General features: G+C 28.0%; 3 protein-coding genes across 4 annotated transcripts; all 3 read left to right on the forward strand.

The window, feature by feature from the left end:
- Nucleotides 1-2,069: 2,069 nt before the first annotated feature.
- LOC113364020 (dopamine D2-like receptor) lies at nt 2,070-14,182 on the forward strand. Its single transcript, XM_026606479.1, has 9 exons — nt 2,070-2,980; nt 12,032-12,219; nt 12,290-12,399; nt 12,523-12,775; nt 12,853-13,052; nt 13,113-13,205; nt 13,270-13,429; nt 13,629-13,854; nt 13,968-14,182. The coding sequence occupies exons 1-9, from the start codon at nt 2,185-2,187 to the stop codon at nt 14,180-14,182; spliced, it is 2,241 nt and encodes a 746-aa protein (XP_026462264.1). The 5' UTR covers nt 2,070-2,184.
- On the forward strand, nt 3,697-5,119 carry LOC113364022 (putative OPA3-like protein CG13603). Its single transcript, XM_026606482.1, has 4 exons — nt 3,697-3,893; nt 4,357-4,525; nt 4,597-4,739; nt 4,827-5,119. Exons 1-4 carry the CDS (start codon nt 3,752-3,754, stop codon nt 5,102-5,104), a joined length of 732 nt encoding a protein of 243 aa, XP_026462267.1. The 5' UTR covers nt 3,697-3,751; the 3' UTR covers nt 5,105-5,119.
- On the forward strand, nt 5,883-9,494 carry LOC113364021. 2 transcript variants are annotated; one of them, XM_026606481.1, is made up of 7 exons: nt 5,883-5,904; nt 6,263-6,370; nt 6,455-6,640; nt 6,807-7,023; nt 7,115-7,258; nt 7,349-7,632; nt 9,471-9,494. In XM_026606481.1, the coding sequence occupies exons 2-7, from the start codon at nt 6,301-6,303 to the stop codon at nt 9,476-9,478; spliced, it is 909 nt and encodes a 302-aa protein (XP_026462266.1). In that variant the 5' UTR covers nt 5,883-5,904; nt 6,263-6,300; the 3' UTR covers nt 9,479-9,494. The 2 variants fall into 2 exon arrangements, with proteins under 2 accessions (XP_026462266.1, XP_026462265.1); XM_026606480.1 differs by lacking the exon at nt 9,471-9,494 and adding an exon at nt 7,791-8,070.
- Nucleotides 14,183-14,544: the final 362 nt, after the last annotated feature.

Below are 14,544 nucleotides of genomic sequence, written 5' to 3' on the forward strand. Positions count from 1 at the left end.
ATATGCTAATGTATTCATTTGTATAAACTATTGATATATTATTAACAATCCTCTCGTATTTCGTGTTGAATATGGTAATTCAATAACTCCCTGAAGAAATTTTCGCCAGAAAATCCGATTTGCTGAACTTATGTTTTCTCGACATTTAAGTCATTCTAAATCTTATGATATCAAAATTAGAGTATGTGTGTGTATGTGAGCCAAAGTTTGACCGTTACTCTACATTTTCTCGAAAAGTGCTGAACACATTTAAAAACTATAAAAGGCATTCGATGAATCTCGATAAAGACTCGCATTGATTAGTTTGGCGAGACCATCGTTTTTTTAAGAATTTGCAGAAAACTGCAAAAAAAATTGTCTTGGATTTCGCAAGAAATTCTGAATGATTTTGGATATAAATACCGTTTGTTGAAAGGCATTTGTTGGAAATCGTGCAGATTAATTTGTGATAAAGATCGGCCGAACCGTTTCTTCGTAACTAGTGGTTGAATTTTTTTTATTAAGTCCATTATTTACTAATATTGGTAGGTTTTTCCAACATACCTTAAAACAAAATGATGGTAAGTGGCATTTCACAGGACCTAGATGTACATCAGGAGTTCAGGACTTATTTCTAGTTCTTTATGGTAATACGATAAAAGATGAAGCACTAATAAAGTAGGGCATCTAATTTTTCAAAGCCATTCGTTTGAGGATCTATTTAGAAAACCTTCTCCATCGTGCAAAATAATTGAAATTTCTCACTGACTCAAGTATTTTTATTTTGCGTTCTAGAAATAGAAAAGTACAGCCCGCTGATGAGGTTTGCGGGTACTATTTCCTCATGACATATATTTTTTATTAAAATGTTGGATAGATACACTCTGCTGTAAAAGTGTCTCTCTAGCAACATGAAAACAAGCAGCTGATGAACAGTTCCTGATAATATTATCCGTACTATATTAGGACGGCCGGTTCACAATTGTACTTTACTTAGCACATTTTCGAAGAGTATACACATAAAAGAAGAGTATACACATGTATTATAAGGTCTATAGTTTAAAATAAATAAAATAAAATCAATAGATTAAAATGTCTATAAGGTCTATAGTTTAAAATAAATAGATAAAAGAAGAGAATACAGATGTATTATAATGTCTATAGTTTAAATATTTACGTATGATAATAAAAATTACAAATATTTAATTTATTACTAACATTTTTCAAAAATACTTCCTATTTGCCCGTAGATCGAACGTACGTATTTATGCTAGAAAAAATGTAACTCATTTGAATCAAAATTTCAAAACAATAATAAGCAAGAATTTACCAATATTATTAGCTATTAATGTAAACAATTTATAAATTATTGTCACTTAATAAGAACTAAAGTGTACAAAATAGTAATTTGTTATTTACATGAAATTTTAATATTTGTGATTTTTTCATAATATTTAAATTGCAATTGTTGTATGGAATTAAATTTTTATCAAACTTACAAATATTAAATTATAAATTTATATTGAATACGCTTATTTGAAGAATCCCAATGAGATATGACTTATACATGATCAGCTCAATAATAATGATTTTAACAGAAATTTATTATACAGTTCTTTAAGTAGTAGTAATTTAATTCTATTGTCGATTGATTTTAATCAGATTTTTGCAAAAATTTGTTAACGGCGGATGATGCGGTTAATGATAAAACCAAAAATATTAAAACAAAACGTATTTTTTCTTTAACTATTAATGTCATATATAAAAAACAATAGACTACATAAATTTAATATTTCTATGAAGGTTAAGGTTACATATAATATCTATACATATTATTAATTAATTACAGATTTTAATTTTTGTTCAACTCCTGAAAAATCGTATATATAATTTACACCAACTAATAATTATTTTTAAAAAAATTTAAACATTATTGTATTATTCAACTTTAAATATTTAGAATTTTAAATAAAAATTAGTCATTTTCATTTTATGAAATATGTGATTTAAAATTGTGCACGGGCCACACTGGAGCGCTGTAAACATAGTGGTAGTTACATGAAGCACGATCAAATCAAAAATGGCGAAAACGCTAAAACGCATCGTTGTAGTGCTCAAGTGCTCCAAGGTAATTAGCCAGCAGGTGAAGAAATAGTGAGTAAATATCAATCAAAGTGTTTTTTATTAATACTGTTGAACATCAAAATGAGTGTAAAAATTGAAAATATTGAATCGGAAAATCCAAAAATAATACAACCGCAGTACAGCGTCCAAAATGTCTGCCCGCTTCAAACAAGCGCTACTGAAGCGCCTCTATCAGGAGAAAAAGGAAATGATAGTGATAGAAAAGAAGCAAACCAAGTGGGTGCAACAAATGGGAAGAAGAAAAAACATAGACGAGGTAAATGTAAGAGAAAACCTAATAAACCGTATAATAAAACAGCCTGGACCCAACGTAAGAATGTCCAAAAAGAAATGATGAGAGTTCGTAGTGCCCGTGCTAAAATATTAGCCATGGGGCACACATTAGTTCCTTGTAACACAAACCAATTTCTCATGGAAGATCATGATGTACCTCAACCAAGGATTCCATCTGCCAGAACTCGAGACTCTAGCTTTAGTGTCGATTCTGAAGACAACTACTTCATGTCTTTACCTGAAGATGAGGAAGATTTCCTAATAAAAGAATTTTCTAGTGTCTATGAAGATGCTCAATGTGAGAGACTTAATGCTATGACTAAAAATGAACTAATTCAAGAATGTATTCTCATGGAATCTCGTCTAGATCATCTCACTAAAACTATTAGAAATGCAAAATCTGAAAGAATGCACAAACAATCTGGTAATGAGTGTGATGCTGCAACAAGTGAGAAGCTACAAGAGCAGGCCGCTCGCATTCAAGAATTGCTCGCTGAGAATTTAGAACTGAGACGTGAACGAGACTATTTTGCATCTGTTCAAAGAACTATATCTAGCACTAGTACAGACTCTGAAAGTGACAGTTCAATGCACAGTTCTTCCATGAGTTCCCCAAGTAGCTCCTTAGAAGAATCAACTACTGAAGCATCACCAGTTATAAGGAATGGTCTTGTGCAGAGCTCTCCTGATTCCCAAACACGAAGACGATCGTCGTCACTTGAAAATGTTGTATAATTATGCATTTGTTATTTTGTATATGTGATACTCTAAGTCTATTTAAATTGTTGCTAAGAATAATGTGATTTTTCTTAACTTTTTGACATGAAATGTTAAATTTGAAATTTGTATAAACTTAATTGTATATAGTTAAGAAAAGTCATAAATTAGTAATCATTATTAATTTTAAAATATTTTTAGGTTTTAATTAATCCATGCTTGGATGATTATGTATATAAGTATTCATTTGTAAAAAAAAAAATGTTTAAAAAAAATTGTTATTTATTTATCTTTGAAATGATTAATGAAGTATTTTAGATTGACAGATATTTTACTATATGTTTATAGGTATAATTTATGAATGGATACTTATAAAAAGAAATAATATATTTTATGTAAAAATGTGAATAAAATATAATTGATTAAACTTGAGTTTATTTAAAGTTTGAGTTAATTAAGACTTCACAACGGCGCCATCTCGGGTAATTACATTGGATGTTTATTGACTTTTATTACAACTGTCAAGGTCGTCACAATGAAGCACATTTTTAGGTTAAAGTTACTGTCATATATTCCTTGACTTTCTTCTATGAAAGATGTAACAAATTGATACACATATACAAAATCAACAATCAAAATGGTTGTGGGTGCTTTCCCAGTTGTAAAATTAGGTGTTTTGCTGATGAAACAAATCAGCAAACCTATAGCAAATTTTGCCAAAGAACGAGCTAAAAACAGTCCATTTTTTAGAACATACATTTGTATGCCACCTGCACAATGTAAGTGGTATTTATTCTTTCCACAATATTATATTTGTTCAATGAACATCTTTATTATTAATTGTTCCAAATCAACTTAAACATTTTGATTAACTTACTGTTCTAAGATCATGAAGTCATTCCTGGTAAAGTAAAGTTAGTAGACAAAATAAAATTACTTTATTTATTCAGATTACTAAACATCAATTACAATTTGCTCAATGCCGACTTTTCATACTCTAAATACTTTCAAATCTAGTTAGTCAAAAAATATCACAATTTGGTTAATGTTCTTTGAACATTTCTTATAAATCTACTTCTTGGAAATATGAATAAATGAAAATACACGTGGACAGCATATGTAAATAAGGTTTTGTTCAAATCATATTTTACATTTAAAATATCTTATCCAATATGCAATCTCGTTGAGTTCTTATGTAATGCCTGTATCATTATAGCGATTATAGCAATCTTTTGTTTGTAGTTTACAATTGGTGTGAAGTGAAAACGAAAATGTGGATTATGAATTTGGGTAAACCTGTACACATACCTACTTTAAATGAAGCCATGGCCATTGAATTAGGCGCAAATCTTCTGGGAGAAGGAATTATATTCTTTATTGCATCTGCATTGTTGATTCTCGAATATCAGAGGTTGGATTAGTGATATTAATTTACTTAATTACTATGTTTAATAATACATATTTTATTAATAAATTTTATAGACAATCATTGAAAGAAACTGCAAAAGAAGAAGCTCGCGTAGAGCAAGTAGATTCAATGAATAGGCAAATTCGGGAATTGGCTTTTCTTGTAGAGAAACAAGATACTCAATTGCGAGAAGTTGTAAGACTTGTTGCTGATCTAGGTCAGAAATCTCTTTGTATTTTATTTTATATAGAAATTTATTGTTTAATTAGAGGCTATTTAATTTACATACATGAAAATTTTACAGATTCAAGAGTAGTAAAGAAACCAAGTTGGCCTCTGAAGCCAGCTCAAGAAAATATTAGTAATAGTTTAAGTAAAGACATTATTGAAGAATTATCAAACAGTACAGTAACAAATAACTCAATGGTTAACAGAAACAATATGCAAAATAATAAGTCACATAATATAGTAGACAAACCTCTAAATTATTTGGAAAAGGATGTTTGGTGTAAAGACAATAAAGAACAAAATCCAGGAATTATAATAAGAGCACTACAGTACATAGAAAAAGATTTATTTTAAAATAAATTATAGCCTATTTAATATTAATATATTTCAAAATATTTAAGTTAAGTTGTTTTATGTATATATATTTTGTTTGACTTGTGATTATCCTATTTGTTGCAATATTTGAATTGATTACAGATTAACACTGTAAATATTAATAAAAATTGAAAAAATGAGAAAAAGCTACATTTCGAATTGCATGGCCAATAAATATAAACTTAATCTAAAGTCCAGATCCCATTTGTAACAAACGCAAACAATTATAATAAACATCCGTTCGCAGATTTAACAAAAGTGCGGTCGTTTTCCAACTGCCTTCCGTTTTCTTCATTATTCAAAATAGCTTTTAGTTATTATTTTTTTAAGAATTATTTTATGTAAAAATTTTTTAACCAATTTAGAATAGAAATGATAATTTTTTAAAATGAATATAAAATCTTTTAATATTTTTTAGTAAAAGAAACCCTAAAATTGAGCATCAATGCAATATAAAAACAACATTAGATAGAAGCGCACGCATTCTTTAAATGTCAAGCGAGTTGTATCACTCCTAAATTTATTTGAAATATGTTTATGTTAGATTACAAATCATTTATATATTTTTTTAGTTTATCTTAAGATATTTAGTTTTTTTTTATTATATCTTAAGATATAGTTTTAATCCGCGAAATTTAAATTAAACGTAATGTTTACTCATTTCCGTATCGATAAGAACATCACAATATATTTTACGTTTTTATTTACTAATAATAATATTTAATTTTTAAGTATGTGATATATGATTGATTAATCTCATTTTACAGTTATTTTGATAGGTATGTATAAAATATAAATATATAATAATAGTTTTAATTATATATACTACCTTAAATTTTTGTACAATGATAAAGTTTTATTAATTTTTCCTTCCTTTTATTTTGCAAAAATTCTTTTGTATAGTATTGAAACATATTATTTGAATTTGAAATTTTTTTGAGTATTCATCAGGTGATTTACTTAAAATCTAAAATTAACCAAATTTGTGTTAAAAAATAATTGAAAACATAAAAATAAATTTGTTGTAGATGCATCTCTATTAACAGATAAAATTATATTATAATGATACTATTTTAACTACAATATAAATTTAATATATATTAATATATTTGTATTAAATTCAAAATATGTTTACAGAATATATTTAAATTTCACACAAATTAAAATTTTCCGCTATGGCAGTTTTATATAGAATTCAAAAACTTGTGGAAAGGGATTCTAAAGAAATTAGTAGTTTATGGAAAGGTAGTTATACAAAAATATTAATTTAAATAAATGACTGTTATATGTGATTTTTACACATATTGTGTTTCCTAAATATTCTTTTAGTTTTTGCTATAATTTTATGCTCAACAACGGCTGTAACAGCTATGATCTCATACATTGCTCAAGGTAGAATATATGAAGGATTTGGTGGAGTTTGCATTCTTGAAAGTCATATAAAATTTAAAGAAGTTCCTGATGTTATAAGACCTACAAAGTTGTATAATGAATATGATTCATTTTTCGAACAAGGTAAAAATTACATTAATATATATTGTGTGTGAAGTAAAGTAATACTCGTCATACAACCTGTGTCAGTTTCAAATTCAAAGTGTAAATTGATTTATGAATTATTTTTATAATTTAAAATTAAAACTTGTTAAGTTATATTTGTTGCAAAAATTAATATTGTTTTTAGGTTCTTCATATGGTGCAGAAGAAAAGAATGAATCAATTTCCATAAGTACTGCCAATAGAACTAGTAAGCATTTTCAAATCGATATTGCTAAATCTCAATGGGGTCCTGATGATCTATGCCAATTTTGTCAATATGTTCCTGCTATATCTGTAGTTGTTGGCACTTTTTGGGCAACTATGTTTTCAGCTTGCCCTCGAGGTGGAATCAACAGACGAGGGTAATATAGTTTTGTCAATGTACTTTACAACTTTTAGCATTTAACATTTTTCATTATGAGCATTATAAGCTTTACATTCTTTATTCTACAGATTACGTCAGTCTTGGCGTATTGTACCAGCAGCATTTGTATTTTTCTTGACAATTGCTTCTTTTAGTGCCTTAGCTTCTAATAGACTGGAAAAATATTTATTAGCATTTTGCACTGAATTTTCTGCTATTACAAACACCTCTAGGTAAATATACAGGACTTTCTTCACAATAATATATGCTATATGTATATCCTAATCAATTGAATACTTTTTGATGTAAATTTTATTTCATAGTTGCACAGGTGTGATTGACTCTTTTACAATTCATTTTCATGATGACAAGATTCATTGGCCAGTTTTCAAATGGATTGATACATCAATTGTGTGTTTATGGTTATCGACTGGATGCTGGATAACAGCAGCAATTTTGATGTTACTAAGATTCTGTTGTCTAGTAGATTTTCAGATTTCCATCACAACTATTACTAATAATCGACCTAATACATCAGCAGTCAATGAGAATTTACAAGAAGAAAAATCAATCAGAAAATCATTATTAAATAAAAATAATCAAGAAGGTAAATTGTTAGAAAGTGTTATTTTTAAATTATTAATGAAGAAATTCAATTGAATTTTTATTACATTTGGCAAAAACTATATAGTTTATTTCTATAACTCTTTGTCATAATTACTTCATACTGTATATACATATTTCTAAAAAGGAATTTTTTTTTAGGTGATATGATTACATCAGTTTGAACAATCATTAAGAGCCATATTTCAAATAATGCCAATTTTCTTAAATAATTTCAATTTGATAGCTTTAAAGCTCAAACTTGGCGAAAAGTAGTCAATAACATAATATATGCTCAAAACTATAAGGAATAAGCTCATAATTGTTCATTATGCTCCAGAATTCTGCTTTGTCAGAACTATACTAAACTTGTACTTTTAATTCCTAATAGCAATGCATTTTAATATATGTATTTATTTTTATATTTTATACAACATGACTCATTCCAAAAGTGCTTGTTTTTGTGAAATGTATGTAATACCAATTATATATAATAGAAACAGTAAGACTTATTATTAATTATAATTAATTTCTGTAATATAGTTTATTTATTTTACAATTATATCTAGCATGAGACACAGTAAATTTAATACTAATCATCAGTTGAAGACTGTGTAAATCTATACAGTATAAAATCGTTCATTCAATAAATATATTATAATATTTATTGAATGAACGATTTTATACTTTTATACTATTATACATAGATAAAAGAAGTACTATATATAGTCATTAGTAGTTTTTTTCTTTTTGTATTTTATTAAACAATTTTTACATTTCTTAACGTTTTGAAGATTTCTGAACATTTTGGCATACCTCAGAAAAAATGAATTTGTGTGTGTGTGTATGTATGGATACAATTTTTCGTCCACGTTTTCGAGCGCACGGATCAACCGATTTGCATGATTCAAAAAACATTCAATTCGTAATGATGGGGAAAAGTGGTGATTAGTTTTTCGCAATGGTAGGTTCAGCTGTTTCGGAAATACCGAGCTAAATGTGCAAAAAATTGCAGTTTTTTTAGAGAAATGAGCATCCGATTTGAAGGATTCAAAAAACTTTTTGCTTGATATCGAAAACTTTCTTCTTTTTGAATATCGAAAATAAATCGAATTTTAATTCTTTTTCTAGAAAGTTCTAATCTAAAGCTAACTTTACATACTTCAAATAATTAAATTTAACTTTGCACTTCTGTTTATATAATTCTTATAAATATTAGACATTCTTCATTCTAATTCGGTTGATTGAGTTTTGTTTATTTAGTTTTCTGTAAACATATATAAGTTACAGTATTTGAAAAAATAATCTATTTGAAACCATTTAATAATCCTCGAATATTTCATTACGGTACGGAAAGTTCCAGTAATTTGCCTTAAGGCACGATGCCATCCATCATTAGTTATTAGTTTGTTCTGTATATTTTTTATATTTAGAGTAGTTCAATTCTTATTTGTAATAAAAAGTGAAGAAAGATATAAAAGTTACTTATCCTTTCGGTTTACCTAGTCAATGGCCACTGCCACACACATGAGCGAATATTTGACAGCTTAAACTTATTTAATTTGGAGTAGTTTATTTTAATATTTCGAAATATTTCTATATCTCAAATAATTTAGTATTTTTGTGATATTACTTGACATAAATAGAATAATTACAGATTTGATATTTAATAGAACATTTGTGCAAAATTAAATAATGGTAAACATGGTTAATTAATTATTTAAATATAAGTCGTGTAAAACATATATAAACTGTTATCTACTCTAATTTGTTAACTATCTTGAACATACATCAATATACATATATTGATATTATATTTAAAATGATTGTTGTTGGTTAAAGATGACTGATAATAGAGCAACTGGCCCATTAGATCATGGAGGTTTGCAACAAACTCTTCCTACAAAGATATTTGTGCAAAGAGATTATAGTGATGGAACCTCTGTAAAATTTCAAACTAGGTTTCCTCCAGAACTGGAAAATAGGGTAATTATCCTAACCAAAGGCTTTCATTTCGTATGAGTTTTATTGTTTTCTCATATCCGTTTGTTATTTGCGAATCTTGTTGGTTTTAAAGGGTGTATAATTACGATGTTATTATGATAAGAACTGTAATTTAATTATGATAATAATGGCAATAGGTAATACTTTTAAAAGGAGATTCACAATTTGATAATTCTTTTATTTCTATTTCTATACACTTCTCTGTTTTGTGTTTAAATAGGCGGCTTTGAATAAATATATAAATTAAAAAACAGTTGTAGTTATTTATAAGCACAAAAAATTATTACAAAAAGTAAATAATTTTGATATTAAAGCTGTATTTTTAATCACTTAGTAATCCATGAAATCTATTTCATTTTTAGATTGATAGGCAAGCTTTTGAACATACGATTAATCAATTAAATTTGTATTTTGCTGAAGCTGAAAAAGCAGCTTGTAGTACATATTGCGAAGGATGTCTTGCTTGTTTAACTGCCTATCTAATATATATTTGCACTGAGACGCATTATGAAAAAGTATGTATATAAATAACATAGTGTCTTACTAACTAGATATGTCAGATCATGAAGCAAATAAATGACATTCTACTTATCTTTTATAGTGTCTTCGGAAAATATCTAAGTTTATAGCATCACAAAATGAAAGAGTTTATATTCCAAGAGGTTTACTACTTACAGATCCGACACAAAGAGGCTTGCGTGTAATTGAAATTTCATTTCTTGATAGACAGGGTCCTACGTGACTGACAATCTCACATTCAACAGAAGAATTTTTTATGTAAACAATGTATTTTTAATATATAATTCAAGACTTTTGAGATTATGTATATTCTTCTATCTATATTGAAACTTAATATAAGTTGGCTTATGTAGCACATAATGCATTTATATGAAATAATTATCACAAAGAGTTGCCGAAGATGTATATACTATTAAATGGTAGGTGGTGTTAGTTTTGTCTGAATTATATATTCATAGATAAAGGACTTGTGCTATATTTTAAGGCAATAAGCAATTTTGTACCAGAGTTCATTTTCATGTATGTATTTAAATTTACAGATTTTTTAATATTTATATCTTTTGTAATAACTATTTATAAACCCATTAATTTAATAAATGAAGGCAAATTAAAGTTTCCTTTGTATTTATAAATTATTCAACTATAAAATAAATAATTTCTATCTATACTTGTTTGTTGTTTAACTTTTTGCCCCACCTTATGCAGTTAGAGCTTACAGAAAAAAATGCCATAATTATAATTAATCTATTGGTGATTGGTGCATATATATATATATATATATATATATATATATATATATATATATATATATTAGTGTGTATGCGTGCGTGTACATGTATATAAAATGCGTGTGTGTATATATAATTTAATTGTAGTATTATATTAATTATAAAATAAAAATTTAATAATTGCATTGTACTTGTATTACTAAAATCAGTAATATTCTAAGCTCTATTGATTTTTTAATACAAGTGTGTGTAGACTCTTAAAGACATGCGCGGGAGTACCGCTCAAAAGATACGTTGTTGCTCATTTCTGAAACCTATTGTTCTGCAAAAAACATTGAAAATATGTGACAAATATTATAATTAATCTCGAAATAATTATATTATGTAACTAAGTTGTGAAGTGAAGAAGTGCGTACAGTTATTCGTGCTATTTTGCATCGCGCTTACGCTGATAAATATATACAATCAGGTATCATATTTTATATTAAAATGCAATAAAATATTTGTCTAGTACAATTTCTGTTTTGTTTATTTCGATTATATGATATAAACTTTATCTATATTAAGTTCTTCATAATAATGTTTTTATTATATTACATATATATTACTTTACTTATATTGTACCTCATGTTTATAATTCTAAAATAATTGTTAATTTTTACTTTCAGCAGTCATCATGTAAATATAGAATTGAGTCCAGAAATCGCATAATATATTTAATAAAAACGTAAAATCATTGCCAAAAATGGAGCGACATATCAGCTTATCATCCCACGATGCATTTGCATTTTCAAATTTGAGCACAAATCTCTTAGAAAATGCGATTAAAAGCAACATTGGATCAATTTATAATGAAACGAGCAATTCTAGCCAGGAAAGCTTTATTATATTTTTAGAAGATTTTAATGATTATTTTTATAATTATAATGATAGCCAAATAACGGCTGAAGCACCATTAGAGGCCAATGGTGATTTTTATGAATATCACTTCTTGAATTGCACTGGAGATGCATTTGCTTTGTATCCGGATCAGGCGCTGAACGAATGCGCTAGAAATACTACTTATTTTGAAGGTGAGTTTTCAAATATGAAATGTGTTAAAATAATAATTTATTAAATGTATTTGTTTTTATGATATAGGAGCAGGTATAGAATACAATTATTGGGCTCTCATATTGATGGTATTTCCATTCTTGACTCTCTTCGGTAATGTGCTGGTGATAATGGCTGTAGCCCGCGAAAGAACTCTTCAAACGGTCACAAATTATTTTATAGTTAGTCTGGCCCTCGCCGATCTTCTCGTGGCTGTTGTCGTTATGCCATTTGCGGTTTATGTTTTGGTAAATATTTGTTTCATATATATTTACATATTTTCAAATTTTCTGTGTTATTTTTTATATCTCCTTTTAGTTTAATGGCACGTGGGGCTTACCACCATTCGTATGCGACTTTTACATAGCGATGGACGTTATATGTTCTACTTCTTCTATTTTCAATTTGGTCGCCATTTCTATCGACAGGTGATCAGAATATCAATTTGTCAAATACATTTTAATACCACCTGTTTGCAGTGTATTAAACCTAGATGATGAGTTATTACTTAATTTATCGAAAATAAAAATATAATACAAAACTTTTTTTAGATATATCGCGGTGACCCAACCAATAAAATATGCGAAGCACAAGAATAATAGACGTGTTTGGTTGACTATACTTTTAGTATGGGCCATCAGCTCAGCTATAGGATCTCCAATTGTTCTTGGGCTAAATAATACACCGGACAGACTACCAGATCTGTGCTTATTCTACAACAGCGATTTTATCATTTATTCATCGTTATCTTCCTTCTATATACCATGCATTATAATGGTGTTCTTGTATTACAATATATTTAAGGTATAAAATCAAAAATAATGCCTAGATAACGATTAATGGATTAGTGATTGGCCTTATAGAATTAATTTGATTAATAGGCTTTGCGTCTAAGAGCATTGAAGCATAGGGCAACAAAAAGACCACATTATAGCGATTTGACGACTGCAACTGTAATAGAAAATGTTTCCCAAACTAGAAAGTTAGCAGAGACTGTTCTAGGTCCATTGACTACTGCAGATGAACGTCCAACAAATACTGCCTCGGGATCTAATGAAGAAGATGACGATCAACTTGAGAGGTGCGAATTAAAAAAGTTATCTTGAAAGATTTATTTTTTATTTATTTATAACTATATGAGTTTCAGGTCATCAGACGTGGACGATTGTCATATTATAGTTAACGAAAAGAATGCGGAATTTATTCTTGCAACAGTTGTAGAAGAAGCCGGATCGTATGTATATTATTATAACTAAATTTAATACTTTCATATAATGTTTATTACTTTATTCTTGCAGAGTTGTGACTAAATTGGCCACTCCGTCAGTAGCTGACGCTAATGGAAACAATGATTCCGGTTATGCCCCGAGTGGTGTAGAGTATGTATTACATAAAGCCCCTGTCTCCCTTCCTGGAAGCCCAGCACGCAAAGTTCAATTGCCAAGCACTACCGAAAATGTACCTCACCTTAGGTATTTGATTGTTATTACATAATACGCCTATCGTTCGTTAAATTTTCTAAGTAATACCTTTCACTATTTCCATTCTTTTCGTAATTGAGAAAATAGAGCACAACAGCAAAATATTTCTTTACAGTTTTACTTAACAATTCCTTATCTTTTTCTTTAGACCGTCAATTAAAAAGAATGGGCTAAAGCAAGATCTAAAGCACTCAACACGTGGCCATACTAGCGGAGAAGGCAGTGCCGGTTTAGAGAGGAAGTTATCCGCTAAATCTAGTACTGGCAGCAAAAAGGAACGAAAAAGTTCCACTGCATCAAAATTTACGATATATAAAGTGAACAAAGCGTCCCGAAAAAAGAGAGAAAAAAATTCAGCTAAAAAAGAACGAAAAGCTACTAAAACTCTGGCAATTGTGTTGGGTTAGTATATTTTTGCTTTACTTATACTAACTTCAAACACTAATGCTTCATACTTTTTTCGTTTTTTTTAATTCATATCTCTTTTTTAAATGGACGTTTTCCTTTAATTTCAGGCGTGTTTCTTGTCTGTTGGGTACCATTTTTCACATGCAATATAATGGATGCTACATGCACCAAATTAAATCTAGATTGTCAACCAGGAGTGACTGCTTTCATTCTAACAACTTGGCTTGGTTATATGAACAGTTTCGTAAATCCTGTGATATACACAATATTTAATCCTGAGTTCCGTAAAGCTTTTAAGAAGCTAATGAATATCGGTACGTAAATCTGTTTAACTAAATAATTATTAGTACATAGATATATATTCAGATCTTATTATTTGTTAAAAATATGTATATCGTTTATCAAATTATTTATAAAAGTAACAATGTTAGACAAAGTAAATAAAATTGTTATAGAACATTCTGTATTCATTGTAGAAGTTAGTTTCTGTTGCCTAAACATTTAAAATAAAAATCATTTTATATTTTTAACCACAGATTTCCTTTATTGTTTTATAATCTATTATCCATATTTATATTATATATAATCAGTTTATACATTTCTATACTTAGCCAACTATATCTGTAAATTTGAATGTTCATTTTTTTATACAAAAATATATGCACAATATCATTTCCAGGAATC

This window comes from Ctenocephalides felis, unplaced genomic scaffold, assembly GCF_003426905.1.
Source record: "Ctenocephalides felis isolate EL2017-DRISC unplaced genomic scaffold, ASM342690v1 CF-g0.4_SCAFFOLD_00845, whole genome shotgun sequence".
Taxonomy (NCBI): domain Eukaryota; kingdom Metazoa; phylum Arthropoda; class Insecta; order Siphonaptera; family Pulicidae; genus Ctenocephalides; species Ctenocephalides felis.

Excerpts from the sequence above, each read along its gene's own strand:
- LOC113364020 (XM_026606479.1), top strand. The coding sequence starts at position 2,185 with ATGAGTGTAAAAATTGAAAATATTGAATCGGAAAATCCAAAAATAATA. Across the intron at positions 12,220-12,289 it reads CATTTGCGGTTTATGTTTTG|TTTAATGGCACGTGGGGCTT; the intron begins GTAAATATTTGT and ends ATCTCCTTTTAG. Across the intron at positions 13,053-13,112 it reads GATGACGATCAACTTGAGAG|TTTCAGGTCATCAGACGTGG; the intron begins GTGCGAATTAAA and ends TAACTATATGAG.
- LOC113364021 (XM_026606480.1), top strand. The coding sequence starts at position 6,301 with ATGGCAGTTTTATATAGAATTCAAAAACTTGTGGAAAGGGATTCTAAA. Across the intron at positions 6,641-6,806 it reads TGATTCATTTTTCGAACAAG|GTTCTTCATATGGTGCAGAA; the intron begins GTAAAAATTACA and ends TATTGTTTTTAG. Across the intron at positions 7,633-7,790 it reads AAATAAAAATAATCAAGAAG|GTGATATGATTACATCAGTT; the intron begins GTAAATTGTTAG and ends ATTTTTTTTTAG.
- LOC113364022 (XM_026606482.1), top strand. The coding sequence starts at position 3,752 with ATGGTTGTGGGTGCTTTCCCAGTTGTAAAATTAGGTGTTTTGCTGATG. Across the intron at positions 4,526-4,596 it reads TTGATTCTCGAATATCAGAG|ACAATCATTGAAAGAAACTG; the intron begins GTTGGATTAGTG and ends TAAATTTTATAG. Across the intron at positions 4,740-4,826 it reads AAGACTTGTTGCTGATCTAG|ATTCAAGAGTAGTAAAGAAA; the intron begins GTCAGAAATCTC and ends AAAATTTTACAG.